The sequence below is a fragment of the Hyperolius riggenbachi genome, chromosome 1 (assembly GCF_040937935.1).
Source record: "Hyperolius riggenbachi isolate aHypRig1 chromosome 1, aHypRig1.pri, whole genome shotgun sequence".
In the NCBI taxonomy this organism is placed as follows: Eukaryota; Metazoa; Chordata; class Amphibia; order Anura; family Hyperoliidae; genus Hyperolius; species Hyperolius riggenbachi.
The window spans coordinates 67,953,222-67,968,556 of record NC_090646.1 but is presented as its reverse complement, the minus strand read 5'-3'; the positions used below and the strand labels follow the sequence as shown (position 1 = coordinate 67,968,556).

Below are 15,335 nucleotides of genomic sequence, written 5' to 3'. Positions count from 1 at the left end.
GCTCCCATGGGAGACAGCTGTAATCTATGTGGTATTTTGTTGAGATTCAGTCCTCACATAGCAATAGCGATAATCTGCAGAATGCTTAAGGAGAAACCGTAACCAAGAAGTGAACTTCCTCCCAATCAGTAGCTGATACCCCCTTTTACATGAGAAATCTATTCCTTTTCTCAAACGGATCATCAGGGGGCTCTGTATGACTGATATTGTGGTGAAACCCCTCCCATATGTGATGTCAGCGCCTCACAGTACCGAGGTACTGGCATCACACTGTGGGAGCCTTGTTGCATTGTGGGAAATAACAGCTGTTTCCAGCTGCCAAAAAAGCAAGCAGCATCCCCTTCCAGTGACATCACCTGCCAGCAGTAAAAATGTCACTATGTGATAGATGTCAGAGTGTAAATTAGGGAGAGGAAAGATTTTACAATGGGCAAACACTGACTGACTATATCATTTATACATAATTATTGTAAAAATGAAGCACATTTTTATTACATTATTTTCATTGGAGTTCCTCTTTAAAGAGAACCTCAGATGAAGAACACCCAGGAGCGGCCCTGCCATGAAGCAGACTGAATCACATGATACAGGGCAACAGACTGTGGAGGGCAGCATCAGCTCTACACTTTATTTGTGAGTAGTGGGACAGGGAAGTTTATTTGTGTAGATAAAGCCCTACTGAGAGATTCATTTTTACTGTGGCTAACATGGTACAATACTCTATTTTTACTGTGGGTAGAGATTTACTTTAAGCCCCTGTAATGCTCTTGCTGTGTGACTGTAACGAACGCGCATCCTCATATACTCTGATACACGCTCTGCACGCCGGTCTCACTGTTTCATCACTTATCTTACTCTTATCTTACAGCCTCTCAAGCGTTCTGTTGCAGCTTCTCGGAGAAGATTTGTTTTAGGCGCTCGTTCTTGTTCCCGTATGCGGTCAATAGAGGTTCTCTTTGTGATGTTGACAGAACTGACATGAGTCACGGCTATGAGCGAAATCACAGAAGATATTTTCCTGTGCTTCCGCCATATGTTATTTTCCATAATTTTGTGCTCAGGGAGGCTGTCATCTTGTTTAGCAGTAGAACGATTCATATTTACAAGATGTCTGCACAAGTACAGGGTCGGCATATCGAATTGAACGCAGTAAGTGGCACTGAAACTCTCAGACAAAAATGAACGCCGGCAGCTTGGCTGGTCTAAAATGGCAATTCAACGGGGAGGGGAAGAAGAAGAGACAGACTTTCCGAGAGCTATTTTTAGGGCTGGAATTTATCACATGTGAAACGATTATGCACATGTAGCCCTGTCGGATCTGCAGATAAAATGAGCTATCAAATGTTCCCCAGAGACGGAAAATGTAATTTTAGTTCTACAAGATCCTGCAGCATCATTATTAAGCAGAAACTTTTTAAGTCGGAAGTTATCACTTAACCACTTTAGTGCCCCAGTGCTGTTTTAAAGCTAGGGCTGCATGAGAAGCCAGCAGTCATTCTGCTGACTGCTGAATGCCAATTGAATCTGAAAGTAGATATTATTGTCTGGCATATAACTGAAATCACTACTTACCCATAAGGTAGTACCTTAAAGTAGACTCGATCTCTAGCACAGCACACAATTAAAAGTCTTTATTGCACACATTAGGCTTGATTCTCTAAGACAAATAGCATGCCTAATTAGAGTTAACCTGCCTTATCAGATATATCATGCCTTATCCGAGTTAACACGCCTTAGCAGAGATAACACGCCTTAACATGCCTTATCAGAGTAGCATAGCGAGCACTACGAACCCGCAGGGGCTCAGGGCAAGACGAGTGGAGCTCTCGTCATTGCCAATTAGCAGGTATAAGTTTGTAGCACTCGCTATCCTACTCTGATAAGGTGTGTTATCTCTGATAAGGCGTGTTAACTCGGATAAGCCATTTTAGCTCTAATAAGGGGTGTTATCTCTAATAGGGGGTGTTAACTCGGATGAGGCGTGTTACCTCTGAAAAGGGGTGTTAACTCGGATAAGACTTGCTATTGCGTACACATGCACTACTATAGAGAACGACGGGTCCATCAGACCCTCCCGCTGGGAGGGCGTTCTCCCGACAGTAGTGCGTGTGTACAGTCTGTCAGCGGATCGTTCAGAAACAGCCTTATCAGTCTGCAGACAGACTGTACACACGCACTACTGTCGGGAGAACGCCCGCCCAGCGGGAGGGTCTGATGGACCCGTCGTTCTCTATAGTAGTGCGTGTGTATACACCTTTAGTGAATCAAACCCCTTGTGATGAAGAAATTAACTTCTCTGTGTTTGTTACAGCCACTGTGCTACTAGGAAAGGCTGCAGTAAGACAGACCACATTAGAACAGGTATAGGAACTTATAGGATAGAAGAAATGTAAGGAACCTGGTGCTGACTTTTTCTTGCCTGCTGGTGGTGGTGTTTTGGACTGCCTGGACTTTTGCACTATGCCACCTGCAGGGGGATTTATGGAGTTACAGCAGTCATGGTGTTCTGCTCTCCACCAGCAGAGGGCTCTGTGGACTGTGAGCACCCCTGATGCACTTCGGGCAGCTTGTCTCCTTCCTGGAGTATTTAAGGCCTGCCTCTTCCTCCTGCTTGTTGCCAGAACATTGTACTCCCAGGTCTGAGTTGCTGGACGTCCTGGTTCTTGATTCCTTGCCCTGTATTATGTGTATGTCTTCCTGTTGCTGAACCTGCTATTCTGTCTAGACCTTGCTTTTGCTTATCCATGGTACTGTGTTTCTCTGATTACCTGTTGCTGACCTTACTCGCCTGCTGCCTGATCCCTGTTGTACAGCGAATGTGTGTGTATATATACTGTGTATATATATTCTGTAAATATTTAGTTAGATAGATAGTCAGGTGTTTATTGCCACTGCTTTCCTGGGTTTTTGCGTATATTGCGTGCTGTGCATGGGTTTGCATGGGTGATATTTATTACCATTGCTTTCCTGAGTTATTGTGTATATTGCATGCTGTACATGGCTTTGCATGATATTTGCATTTATGTTGGTTTATGTGCATTTTCAATAAATCATTATTTTTTGCACCTCATTCTCTGGTTCCAGTATCTGTTACTGCAAACTGTGGTCAAACCTTGTTCTTCCATTCAGACTTGTTTCAAGAAATAGGGCTGAAAATGTTGTTACAGAGTCTCTTTAAGCCATATTTTAAGACATAGTTAAAGGTCATTGCATTCGTTAAATTCAGCCACTTGCAGAGCACCAGAAGGCAGTACTGAATTAAACTGAACTCCTTGCCTCTGATTGCTTTTTTTATGTGAAATTTCAATAATCAAGACCTAGCATAGCGTGCTGCTTGGTTGGGTTTACAGGAGTTCCAGGAAAGGAGTGATTTCCATATGTGGGCATTACACTGTAACATGAATGGCTTACTGAATAATAGATTCAAAGAAAATCATGTCAAATACCACTTCCTTGGACACCATTTGAAACTGTAATTTCTGGCCATATTGGTCTCCTTAGTGATGAATACCACCCTCCCTGCTTGCTTCTGGGGCAACAAGCAATACAACCATCAGAAGACATGTAAACATTTTGGTGCACACTGCACAGGTTTCCTGTAAAGATGAGCTAATATGCAATGAACTTTTCCTCCTGCTTTTTCCTTCCAGGAGCAGAGCCGGGACAAGGTCCTCCAGCACCAAAGGCTGACTGAGACACCAGAGTGTGCCCCTCCACCCCCCCCCCCCCACCCCAGACTAGGGATGCTCATTCGGATTCCGCGGAAATGCAATTTCCGAAATTCCGATCACAAATTGCATTTCTGCATCGGAATGCGGAAATCGGTAATGCAAGAGCGTTAGGTGGATTTCCGCCGGAAATCGCGGAAATTTCCGCCCCCGACTTTAACATTGATTTTCTCAAAAACTATAAGGTCTTTTTAAAAACTTTTTTTTTTGCATCTTGTTCACGAGATTCAATTTAATAAACCCTGAAAGTTGGTGTTCCTACGACTTGTGGGGGCTTTGCTACTAACCACGAAAGTCGGCGGATTTTTACTGTAATGTAAAATGCAGAAAATCTGCATCTGTCTATTTACTGCATTTACATTACAGTAAAAATCCGCCGACTTTAGCGGTTAATAGCAAAGCCCCCGTAAGTCCTAGAAACACCAAATTTTCAGGGTTTATTAAACAGAATCTTGTGAACAAGATGCAAAAAAAAAGTTTTCAAAAAGACCTTATAGTTTTTGAGAAAATCGATGTTAAAGTCGGATTGAAATGCGGAAATTGGTAGCGGAAAGCATAATCGGTAATTAGCAATGGCGGAATGCGGATTTACCGCGGAATCGGAAATTGCCATTTCCGACCATCCCTACCCCAGACGTCACACACTGATTGCTATTAGCCCCCCCCCCCCCCACACACACACACACACCTTCTGGCTTGCAGTCACTGTCATCTATCCCCTTTTCTTATTTCTTTCTGCTTCAAACACAATAGGCAAAACATATGAAATTAACTTTTCTTAAACATTCTCTCCTAGCAGATCATTTTTCATCTTCTGTTTTAAATAACCTTTCAGCACTCTGCAATTGAAGAAAACCAAAAAATAGGTTGAAAAAGCACTGTCGAAAATAGTCTGAGCATAACTATGAAAAAAAAAAGTGAACTGAATAAGGTGCAAGGTGTCTATAAACGGAACCTGTGCTCCAATATTTCTTTTTCCATAATATAATGTTACATTTGTGATTGTAAATGGTTTTTTTTTTTCTGCTAATTCAAAGCTATGTTTTATGAATTTGTTATAGACCAATGATGGCTAACCTTGGCACTCCAGCTGTGACAAAACTACAAATCCCATCATGCCTCTGCCTCCCCGAGTTATGCTTAGAGCTGTCAGAGTATTGCAATGCCTCATGGGACTTGTTGTTCTACCACAGCTGGAGTGCCAAAGTTAGCCATCACTGTTATAGACTAATTTGTCCCTAAAACCATTGTACCACTGAAAGGGATGGGTAAATATATTTTTTGACGTATATAATAGGCAATCCGTTATCCAGACCATAGGACATTGCACAAAGGGGTGCCTTAACTTCACAGACTGTCTGGTTGGATGGTGGGGTTACTCCAAAAATGAAGACCATCACAAGAAGTACGGTAAGTTGTGGCAGAGTAGGCAGAGTTACTCTGGTACTAGGTTTTTAATCAAAAATCAATCAATAACAACAGTAAAATATTAATATATATGAAGGGGTTCTTTTTTGTCTTTGTTTTTGCTTTTTCTAGCCCCCCCCTCAGCAATGCTACTTTCAGAGCTTCCTGTTGCTCACTTATACGTGTTATCATTTCCCACATATCATTCCCTGTATGTCTAATATGACTAATGTGTTTACTCAGACAGTGTAAGTAATAGCCATTGACTGAAACACTCCGTGATCAATACAATCCCACTCATACAGTGCACGACGTGTCAGATCAATAGCTGCCAATTGAGAATAAAATGACCATAATTATGTATTTGATCATTAGACACAAAGGAAGTGTCAACCTATTTGGATCAAAAATACAGAAACTGTCAAATAAGAAAAAAAAAAGAAAGAGAGGAAAAAGAAAAAGCTTTAACCAAAGCAAACTTTTTTTTTTCTTATTCCACAAATTTCACATGCAGAAAAAAAAATTAGGGTCACTATCACAGAAATTGTAAAATTTAAAATGCATGTAAAAACATACACAGTGGGTTGCAAAAGTATTCGGCCCCCTTGAAGTTTTCCACATTTTGTCGCATTACTGCCACAAACATGAATCAATTTAATTGGAATTCCACATGAAAGACCAACACAAAGTGGTGTACACATGAGAAGTGGAACAGAAATCATACATCATTCCAAACATTTTTTTAAAATATATAACTGCAAAGGGGGTGTGCTTAACCACTTCGCATCCAGACCTTGTTTTCCCCTTATTGACCAGAGCAGTTTTGACGCTTTAGCGGTGTCCCTTTTTAATCAGCCATAACTTTATCCCTACTCACGACACCTAAATGATCTAGGTATCGTTTTTTTCAGGACAAACTAGACTTTCATTGGCAAGTATTTTGTCCCTAGACCAAAAAAGTTTTCTATGCATTTTAATGGGAAAAAGAGGGGAAAAATGAAAAAAATGCATTTTTGCTCAGTTTTTATCAATTCCAGTTTAAAAATAAAAAGTGCCACAGAAGATAAAAACATGTCACCAGTATTCTGTCCCCCAGTATAGATAGCAAAATGTGTCCCGAGTATCAGACCCCCCCTTATAGCCAGATGTGTCCCCAATATCAGTCACCCCCAGTATAGCCCGATGTGTCCTCTGTGTTTGGCACCTCCCAGCATAGATCGATAGATGTATCCCCAGGATTGCTGCCCCTCATGTGTCCATATGTGTCCCCAGGAATAGTGGTCCCCCATTATAGACAGATGCGCCCTCAGGATTAGCGGGTGCACCCTGGATTAGGGCCCCCCACCATTATAGCCAGATCTGCCCCCAGTATAAAATTATACGCATAAATTAAAATTGTACCCCCTCTTATTTTATTGTCCCCCCCCCCCCCAGCTGCACATTTTACCCCCCACCCCCCACCAGGGGTCCACGCACCCCCATAGGAGCCAGCCAGATCCCCCACCCCCCACCTAGGCAGCCCCCTCGGTGGCCAGATCTGTTAAAAAAAAGGATTATTAAGCAGCCTGACTCACCTTATCTCGTTCCAGTGACCAGCCTGCAGCCCAAGCCTCCGATCGCCGCTCTGCACGCAGCCCTGTGATGCCGGTTACCGGGTCCCGGCTTGATGACGTCATCAAGCCGGGACTCGGCTATTCAGCATCACAGGGCTGCGTGCAGAGCGGCGATCGGAGGCTTGGGCTGCAGGCTGGTCACTGGAACAGGAAAAGGTGAGTCAGGCTGCTTTCTGATCCTTTTCTTTTAGCAGATCCGACCACGGAGGGGAGAGATGAATGATCACGCTGTTTGCTACAGCGGTGATCGTTCATCCGCGGGGGGGTTACTAATTGGCTACAAGGGAACATTTTCCCTTTCACCAATTAGTATTGCAGCTCTTAGTGCCGGGAGGTGCGCTCTGAAGCGCACCTGTTCCTGCACAACAGGGCTGCAAGCAGGTCAGTATATCTACGTCGCTGTGGCTTGGAGAGAGCCACAGCTGACGTAGATATACTGTATTAAAGGACAAAGTGGTTAATTATTCAGCCCCCTTTGGTCTGAGTGCAGTCAGTTGCCCATAGACAGTGCCTGATGAGTGCTAATGACTAAATAGAGTGCACCTGTGTGTAATCTGATGTCAGTACAAATACAGCTGCTCTGTGACGGCCTCAGAGGTTGTCTAAGAGAATATTGGCAGCAACAACACCATGAAGTCCAAAGAACACACCAGACAGGTCATGGATAAAGTTATTGAGAAATTTAAAGCAGGCTTAGGCTACAAAAAGATTTCCAAAGCCTTAAACATCCCACGGAGCACTGTTCAAGCGATCATTCAGAAATGGAAGGAGTATGGCACAACTGTAAACCTACCAAGACAAGGACGTCCACCTAAACTCACAGGCCGAACAAGGAGAGCTCTGATCAGAAATGCAGGCAAGAGGCCCGTGGTGACTCTGGACGAGCTGCAGAGATCTACAGCTCAGGTGCAGGAATCTGTCCATAGGACAACTATTAGTTGTGCACTGCACAAAGTTGGCCTTTATGCAAGAGTGGCAAGAAGAAAGCCATTGTTAACAGAAAAGCATAAGAAGTCCCGTTTGCAGTTTGCCACAAGCCATGTGGGGGACACAGCAAACATGTGGAAGAAGGTGCTCTGGTCAGATGCAGAAATGGAACATTTTGGCCAAAATGCAAAACGCTATGTGTGGTGGAAAAATAACACTGCACATCACTCTGAACACACCATCCCCACTGCCAAATATGGTGGTGGCAGCATCGTCCTCGGGGGGTGCTTCTCTTCAGCAGGGACAGGGAAGCTGCAAAAGACTTGAGACTGGAGGGAGGTTCACCTTCCAGCAGGACAACGACCCTAAACATAAAGCCAGGGCAACAATGGAATGGTTTAAAACAAAACATATCCATGTGTTAGAATGGCCCAGTCAAAATCCAGATCTAAATCCAATCGAGAATCTGTGGCAAGATCTGAAAACTGCTGTTCACAAACGCTGTCCATCTAATCTGATGGAGCTGGAGCTGTTTTGCAAAGAAGAATGGGCAAGGATTTCAGTCTCTAGATGTGCAAAGCTGGTAGAGACATACCCTAAGAGACTGGCAGCTGTAATTGCAGCAAAAGGTGGTTCTACAAAGTATTGACTCAGGGGGTTGAATAATTACGCACACCCCACTTTGCAGTTATTTATTTGTAAAAAATGTTTGGAATCATGTATGATTTTAGTTTCACTTCTCACGTGTACACCACTTTGTATTGGTCTTTCATGTGGAATTCCAATAAAATTGATTCTTGTTTGAGGCAGTAATGTGACAAAATGTGGAAAACTTCAAGGGGGCCGAATACTTTTGCAAGCCACTGTAAATAAGAAGTACATTTCTCCCACAGTAAAATGAGCCACACATTTCTTTCCTCCTATGTTGCTGTAACTTATAGTAGGTAGTAGAAATCTGTCAGAACTGACAGGTTTTGGACTATTCCATCTCTTCATGGGGGGTTCTCAGCCTGACCTTTATTCTTTATAAAGACTCTCCCTGATAAAGATTTATGCAAAGATGCTGGATATCCTCCCTGCTCACTGCACACTTTTTTGGCAGTTCTGACAGATTTCCACTACCTACTGTAAGTGACAGCAACATAGGAGAAAAGTAATGTATAGCTCATTTTACTCTCAAACATATTTCTTAATTGTATGTGTTTACATGTAAATTAAATTTAAAAATTCCCACGATAGTGATTCTTTAAAACCCTTGGCGGGATCATTCTCTCCGGATTTTAGGGTCTAAAAGTGGTACAATTTTTTTGCACCCTTTCAGACCCTAAAACCTGGAAAATATCATGCTGCCTGGGAGATCTGCACAGCCCCAGTAATCACTCACCTCTCTGGCTCCAGCGCTGCAGTTATGCCTCCATCCTCTGGGTGGCACTGCAACTCTAAAGTGAGATTGGCGGGCTCTCCAGGAGGAAGCAGAGCCCCAGAGGAGAGGAAGAAGAATGGCGTCCGAGGTCGGGGTCCCTGGCAGGTATGTAGAAACGCTCCCGCTGCGCGCATTGCTCTGCATGGAGCCTCCAGCAGCTCCCCCGAGCAGAGATCGGGATTACCGCTCTGAGCTGCGGTTTTCTGCCCCGACCCTAGCTTGGAGTTACCGCCAAGGAGGTTAAGTTAAAAAAAAAAAATGTAAACAAACGGGTGTATCACAGTCACAATGTTTTGATAATTAAAGAAAATAATATATTGAAAGGCGGACAGAGGCTTCCATCTTTATTTCCTGTGAAATAATGCTGAATACTTGGCTGCTGAATACTTTGGCTTTAGTGGTGTCTGATGCTGGGCATACATGGGTTGATCTGGCGGCCGATTAGCCGCCGGATCGACCCCCGCCGCGTCCCCGCTTGTGTGCGCGGATCGATTCGCGCTCCTCCCCGCCAGCGGTTCTTATCAGCCGCTCGATTCCCTGCCATTGTCCGCCGGCGGGAATCGAGCGTGCGCAGGTCGAGCAGCATGATCGGGCCAGCTGAATATTATCATCTGGCCGGATCAGCTGGTCGATACACGGTACAGAAACGTACCGTGTATCCCCAGCATAAGTCAAACCTGAGTCAGGATAGCTGACTGACTTAGTGACTAGGAACAGAGGAAAGGATAAGAACAACAGCAAGGCAAGGAACAGGGGATCTGCATGTCCAGCACCAGTACCAACTGCTAACAAGTGCCCAGCCAAAGCAGGAGAGCAGCAGAGGGATGGTCAATTCACCACCTGTCAGTAGTGGTGGGCAGAAATTACGTAAATTGTGCATGTAAACGCAATCACTAATTACGCATAATAGCTTCATTTACATGTAATTGTCTTTGCAAATGCTTATACGCATACAAACACATTTTTCACATTGAATATTTAAAGGAACACTATCAATACCCAAGTATTCTAAAATGACGATGTACAAATAATGTCTAAGTAGCAGTGGAAACATTTTCCTAATTATCATGTTAAATATCAGAGGTAAAAGCTTTAATTTATTGAGTGTAGGATTTAGCTTTATTTGGAACAAATCAATAGCAGAAGGGGTGTCTGCTTCAATGCACAGCCAGAGTTGCATATCAGACTACAGAGTATTTTTCTCTGAAAGCAAAAGTATTAAAAGCTGTGGTGTCACAGACAATTATAAATGTTGATAACAAGTTACATTTCCACTGCTCTCTTCAGACACTTCAGTCAGAGACAAAGGACACAGGCAGCAGCTGAGAGCTTTCTCTCTCACACACACACAGGGTTAACAGATGAAGTGTGAGGGGAATTCCCCCTCTCCCCTCATGGTTCATTCTGCTGTCAGTGTTGGCGTCAGTAAAGGGTGAAAGTATTTTGATAACAGTAAACAAAGAGGTTGCCTGTGAAATGTATACACCACTACTTAGCAGCACTTCCCACACAATTCCTATCTCAATTGAAAAAAACATGTTGATCGATACTGTTCCTTTAAACAATAGCCATACATGTGCAGTATACTAGCTGCTGAACACAATTTTTTGTTTCCCGCATACAAATGCATTTTTAACAATGAATATTTAACTAATAGACATGCATGCGCAGAACACTGGCGAATAGATGCAAATATTTTTACACATTGAATAAAAATTAAGCTTAATTGCTTAATTACAGGAGTAATTATGATTCACAAACATAGTATGCTGTACATAATGAAATTGCATTTATGCAATGCGTAATTGCGAAAAATTATACAAATTTAGTATAATCGTAATTGACCCATTACGAGCACCACTAACTGTCAGCTGTCCATCTGAAAGAGATCTTACAGAGTCCATAGCGATTTAACTGACAGTCCATGAGGTAGGAGCTCACAGATAAGGGGCACCAAAAATAGCACAACTAAAGTACAAAAAGTAGTGTGCTTTTCCCCAACTAATGTCCAATAATTTTTCAAAGAGATTTACTACACCAACCACAACACGTTTCATGGGTCTCTCCACTTCATCAGGGATGGTGCTTGCTGACCCATGAAATGCCCTGTTTTTTGGTGCAATAAATCTCTTTTGAAAAGGTATAACTCATTACTAGAAAATCAATTTTCTAGTTTGTGAAGAGCAAGAATCAAGCCAGGCACTGCCCACACATGGATTACAACCATAATTAAATACAGCAAAATAGCTGTGCAGCATTCAGACCATACAGACCATGGATGGTGGGAGGACGAAGTGAGGAGGTGAGTGCAAGTGGCACAAAGCGACCAGCTCCAACAGCTGTTTTACACAAGTTCCTAAGAGCAAAGTACGAACAAAAGAGTGAGTATTAGTCAAGTTTTTATTAGATTTGATAATATTTATTGAATTGGATAGTCGATGGGCTGATGAGTTGATAGACACATGGGCATCTTATTTTTTAAAGCCGTGTTAACATTGATAAGCTATTCCATTCAGACACAATTGGACAACTGTGTTTTCTGTGAAGATCTCAAACAAGCAGATCGGAGACTGGACCAGTCTGGAAACTGAATACAAAATTACTTTGTGGAATAAGTAAGAGAGTTTTCCTGCAACTCATCCTCTCCTATTTTTTTACGATTCTCATTTGAAAGGCCTATAAATTATTGGATTCACCTTATCTATAAGGAAGGTCACGGAGCTTTCAATAACTATTCGCAGCAAAGCATTGACAGGGATATCTATCAGTTTGTGTATCTGGCAAAAAAAAGATTAATTTGATGCTGTGAAACCAGCACAAAAAATACCGTAAAAAAGAAATCATGAATTAATGTGAATTCAATTTTTATTTTATTTTTTTCCACCACAACTTTTATTTAGCAGCAGTAAATAGCCCTACATGAAAATAAAAGAACTATTACAATTTTAAATTCATATTTAACCAATAACTTATTAAAACATTACAAAAAATAACATAAAAAAATAAAAACTCAAATTTTTTTTTATTTGTTCTCTTTTAATACTTTTACTTCCACAGAAGGTCATGGAGAATAATAGAATGCAGCAGTGAGGTTGCACACCATATAGAATTCCCAGGTGCTGGACTAATATTGAGCAGTAGAACAAATCCAGAGGATCTGCACAGGGTCTGATCACTAATAGTTTGCATTAAAAAAAATTAGAATAAAGTAATACAATGCTGTAGGTTCACAAGGCAACCAAGATCTATAGAAGGGTTTCTGTTCAGGTATTACCTTTTCTTAAAGTGTACCAGAGCTCACATAACTAAAAAGATTTACACATACCTGGGACTTCCTTCAGCCCCATCCGCTCGGATCGCTCCCATGCCGCTGTCCTCCGATGTCTGCAGCTCCGGTACCGGGTCCCCGCACTTCCGTCTGTCGGCTCCAGTCTACGCAGGATAAGTACGCTATTTGCGTATCTCTACAGCAGCTGCTGGAAAGATACGGAGAGGGCGCACTTCTCTTACGCCAGACTGTCTCCAACTGACGGAAGTGCGGGGACCCGGTACCGGAGCTGCGGGAAGACTGAGGATGGCGGCTGAAAGGATTGGTCACTTTTCAGACCCAGCTGACCCTCAGGATGACCTAGAAATAATACTGTGTGATTTTTTTACCAGTACTGGCTTTGAATCTGGTCAGCCACAATTAAAGACACACAGACAGTTTGTGGTTGGCAAACAGATTGAGTGTCTTGCCTTTGAACATTATATTTATACACAACTTTGTATAGGCTGGGCAAGACATAGAAATTCCAGCACATTTACATGATATCATTTACATGATAGGAATTTCCTAGCATAACATATGACATATCTATGCAGGTGTTAGTTAGTGACAGTTAGAGTGGTACATTCAAAGTTACTTTCGGTTTCGTTCGGCTGATGGCGGTTAACGTTTTCCTGTATACAACCGGAGGGAGTAGCAGAAATAGATCAGGAAAGCAGAAGTAACGAAGCAGTGATGCATAACAGGTACAGTCTTCAATCTATAGCTAGACTAGAAGCAAAATGCATTATACATGGATTCTAAGATGGCTGCAGAAGACAAGATGGCTGACAGTGTATATACTTATGCTTAAAATTCCTTACAGCGGCATGGGAGCGAACCGAGCGGATGGGGCGGGAGGAAGTCCCAGGTATGTATAAATCTTTTTAATTATGTAAGCTCTGGTTTCCTTTAAACTAAGCCAGTATAGATCACATGGGGGAGGGGCATCGATTGATTGAAAGAAGACAGACAGAAAACAGTCACACACGTTATACATGCCTCAGGACATTTCTGTTATTTGTTGGGTCCACTGAGCAGAGGATAAAAAAAATTGAATTTGAACTTACCTGAGGCTTCCACCAAGGCCCCCCCTCCCCTACTAAGCCTGCATAGTACCTCAACATCATCTGGGTCCCCTCCGTTATGCCACTGGCGGCTCCGGTAGCATACAAATTTACAACTGTGCATGCGCAGCCGATCCGAACACACCCAGCTTGAGTACGTGCCCATTGCCGTAAGCATTCTGCACAAGCGTAGTTCATTCTTTTGAGAACCACGCATGTGCAGAAAGCTTATGGCCACAGATGCTTGATTGAGCCGGGCAGATGGATGGGCCGTGCATGCACAGCTGTGTACGAAGTCACACGCAACCGGAGCCGCCAGTGCGAGAATGGAGGAGACCCAGAGAATGCCATGAGATCTTGTGTGCTATGCGGGGCTGAATGAAGCCCCAGGTAAGTTCAAATTTTTTTTTATCCTCTGTTCAGGGACCCTTTAATTCTTCGTTACTGAGTTTTACAAATAAAAATCTGAAATGCTAAGGATCATATTACCACACAGATATGGAATTATTTTGTTCGGGTAGAGACAACAGAACTCTTCCTGGCATGGCTCACCCAACACGCATACCCTAGCCTAATCATACACACAGAATAGAGGGCTTCTGTCTGCTCATTGATCCGCTTTCTATCTTTGCAACAGCTGGAAATTGAACAATTCTGATAAACTGGATTAAGCAGCTACGCCTCAAGGCTTCCTGCAAGGAGGAGGCCACAGGGCAGGAGGAGAGAAGAGAATGCCATGATTTTCCTCTGTTTGTTCATAAGGAACAATGTTTATCTCCTGATAGCAGTCACGGATCTCTACTGGAGTCTTGGTAAGTTTAAACATAAGTAGCAAGCGAAAGGTAGCAACTCCCAGGAGTAACTGCCATGTATTAGAAAGAGCTCAATTAATAAAGGGGTCAGTGCATGAAGAATGTGAGAAAGTTAAAAAGAAAAGAAAATCAGACAATTGATTAAACAAAAACAAACAAAAACACTTCCATATCCCCAAATACTTCCACAAAGCAACCCGAAAATGGCTGGTCAATATTTTATTTTTGCTCCTATATATATATATATATATACCACTAGTTGGTGGCCTGGCGTTGCCCGGGTATTTATTTGGCCGGTGTTGGCTCCGCTTACTTTTTCCCTAACCCTAACACACAATTACTCAATTACTTGATGACCAAGTTTGTGAGCTTTACGGTCTTTGGCATCAATATTTTGCATTGAAATAAAGTAAATCTGATTGGCTGTGGCTCCGACCCCTTTTCTGAATTTGAACCCCTATCACCCAATGGCCAACTGTACTAGGTACAGGTGATTAACAGAGGCTTGTGCCATTAACAGTGCAAGAATGGCAGCAATTAAATATTCCCCTTGAAAATCAATAGGTGAATTTTGATTGGCTTTTGTAGGCTCCACCCACTTTTTTGAATAATAATCCCAGTCACCCAGTGACCAACTGTGCAAAGTTTGAGAACCCTACCATTAACAGTGTAAGAATGGCTGCAGTTTACATTTTCCCAATGAAATTTGTATTTTTCTCAGCCCACTGATGTCCCAACATTGCTCAGGTATGTATTTGGCTGGTGTTGGCTCAGCTCACTTTTTCTAACCCTAACACACAATTACTCAATGACCAAGTTTGTGAGCTTTGCAGTCTTTGGCATTTATAATTTGCATTGAAATGAAACAAATCTGATTGGCTGTTTGTGGCTCCACCCCTTTTTCTGAATTTGAACCCCAGTCACCCATTGACCAACTGTACCAGGTTTAACCTCCTTAGCGATAACCCCGTACTAGATACGGAGTAGCCGCCGCGGAGCATCACATGGCCCCAGGACGTTTTTTTTTTTTTTAAATCGGTGCATTACGCTT

General features: G+C 42.6%; 1 protein-coding gene across 8 annotated transcripts in view; it reads right to left on the bottom strand.

Annotated features, from left to right (window-relative positions):
- Nucleotides 1-15,335, bottom strand: part of CTNNA2 (catenin alpha 2) — a 3,078,224-nt gene that overhangs the window by 2,617,359 nt on the left and 445,530 nt on the right. Inside the window, exon 2 of one of the 8 annotated variants that reach the window (XM_068274999.1) lies at nt 11,372-11,454. The exons of the other annotated variants lie outside the window; for them this stretch is intronic. Within the exon in view, the coding sequence (XP_068131100.1) occupies nt 11,372-11,374 (3 nt within the window). The 5' untranslated portion in view covers nt 11,375-11,454. The remainder of the gene's footprint in view (nt 1-11,371; nt 11,455-15,335) is intronic. 8 annotated transcript variants of the gene reach the window in all.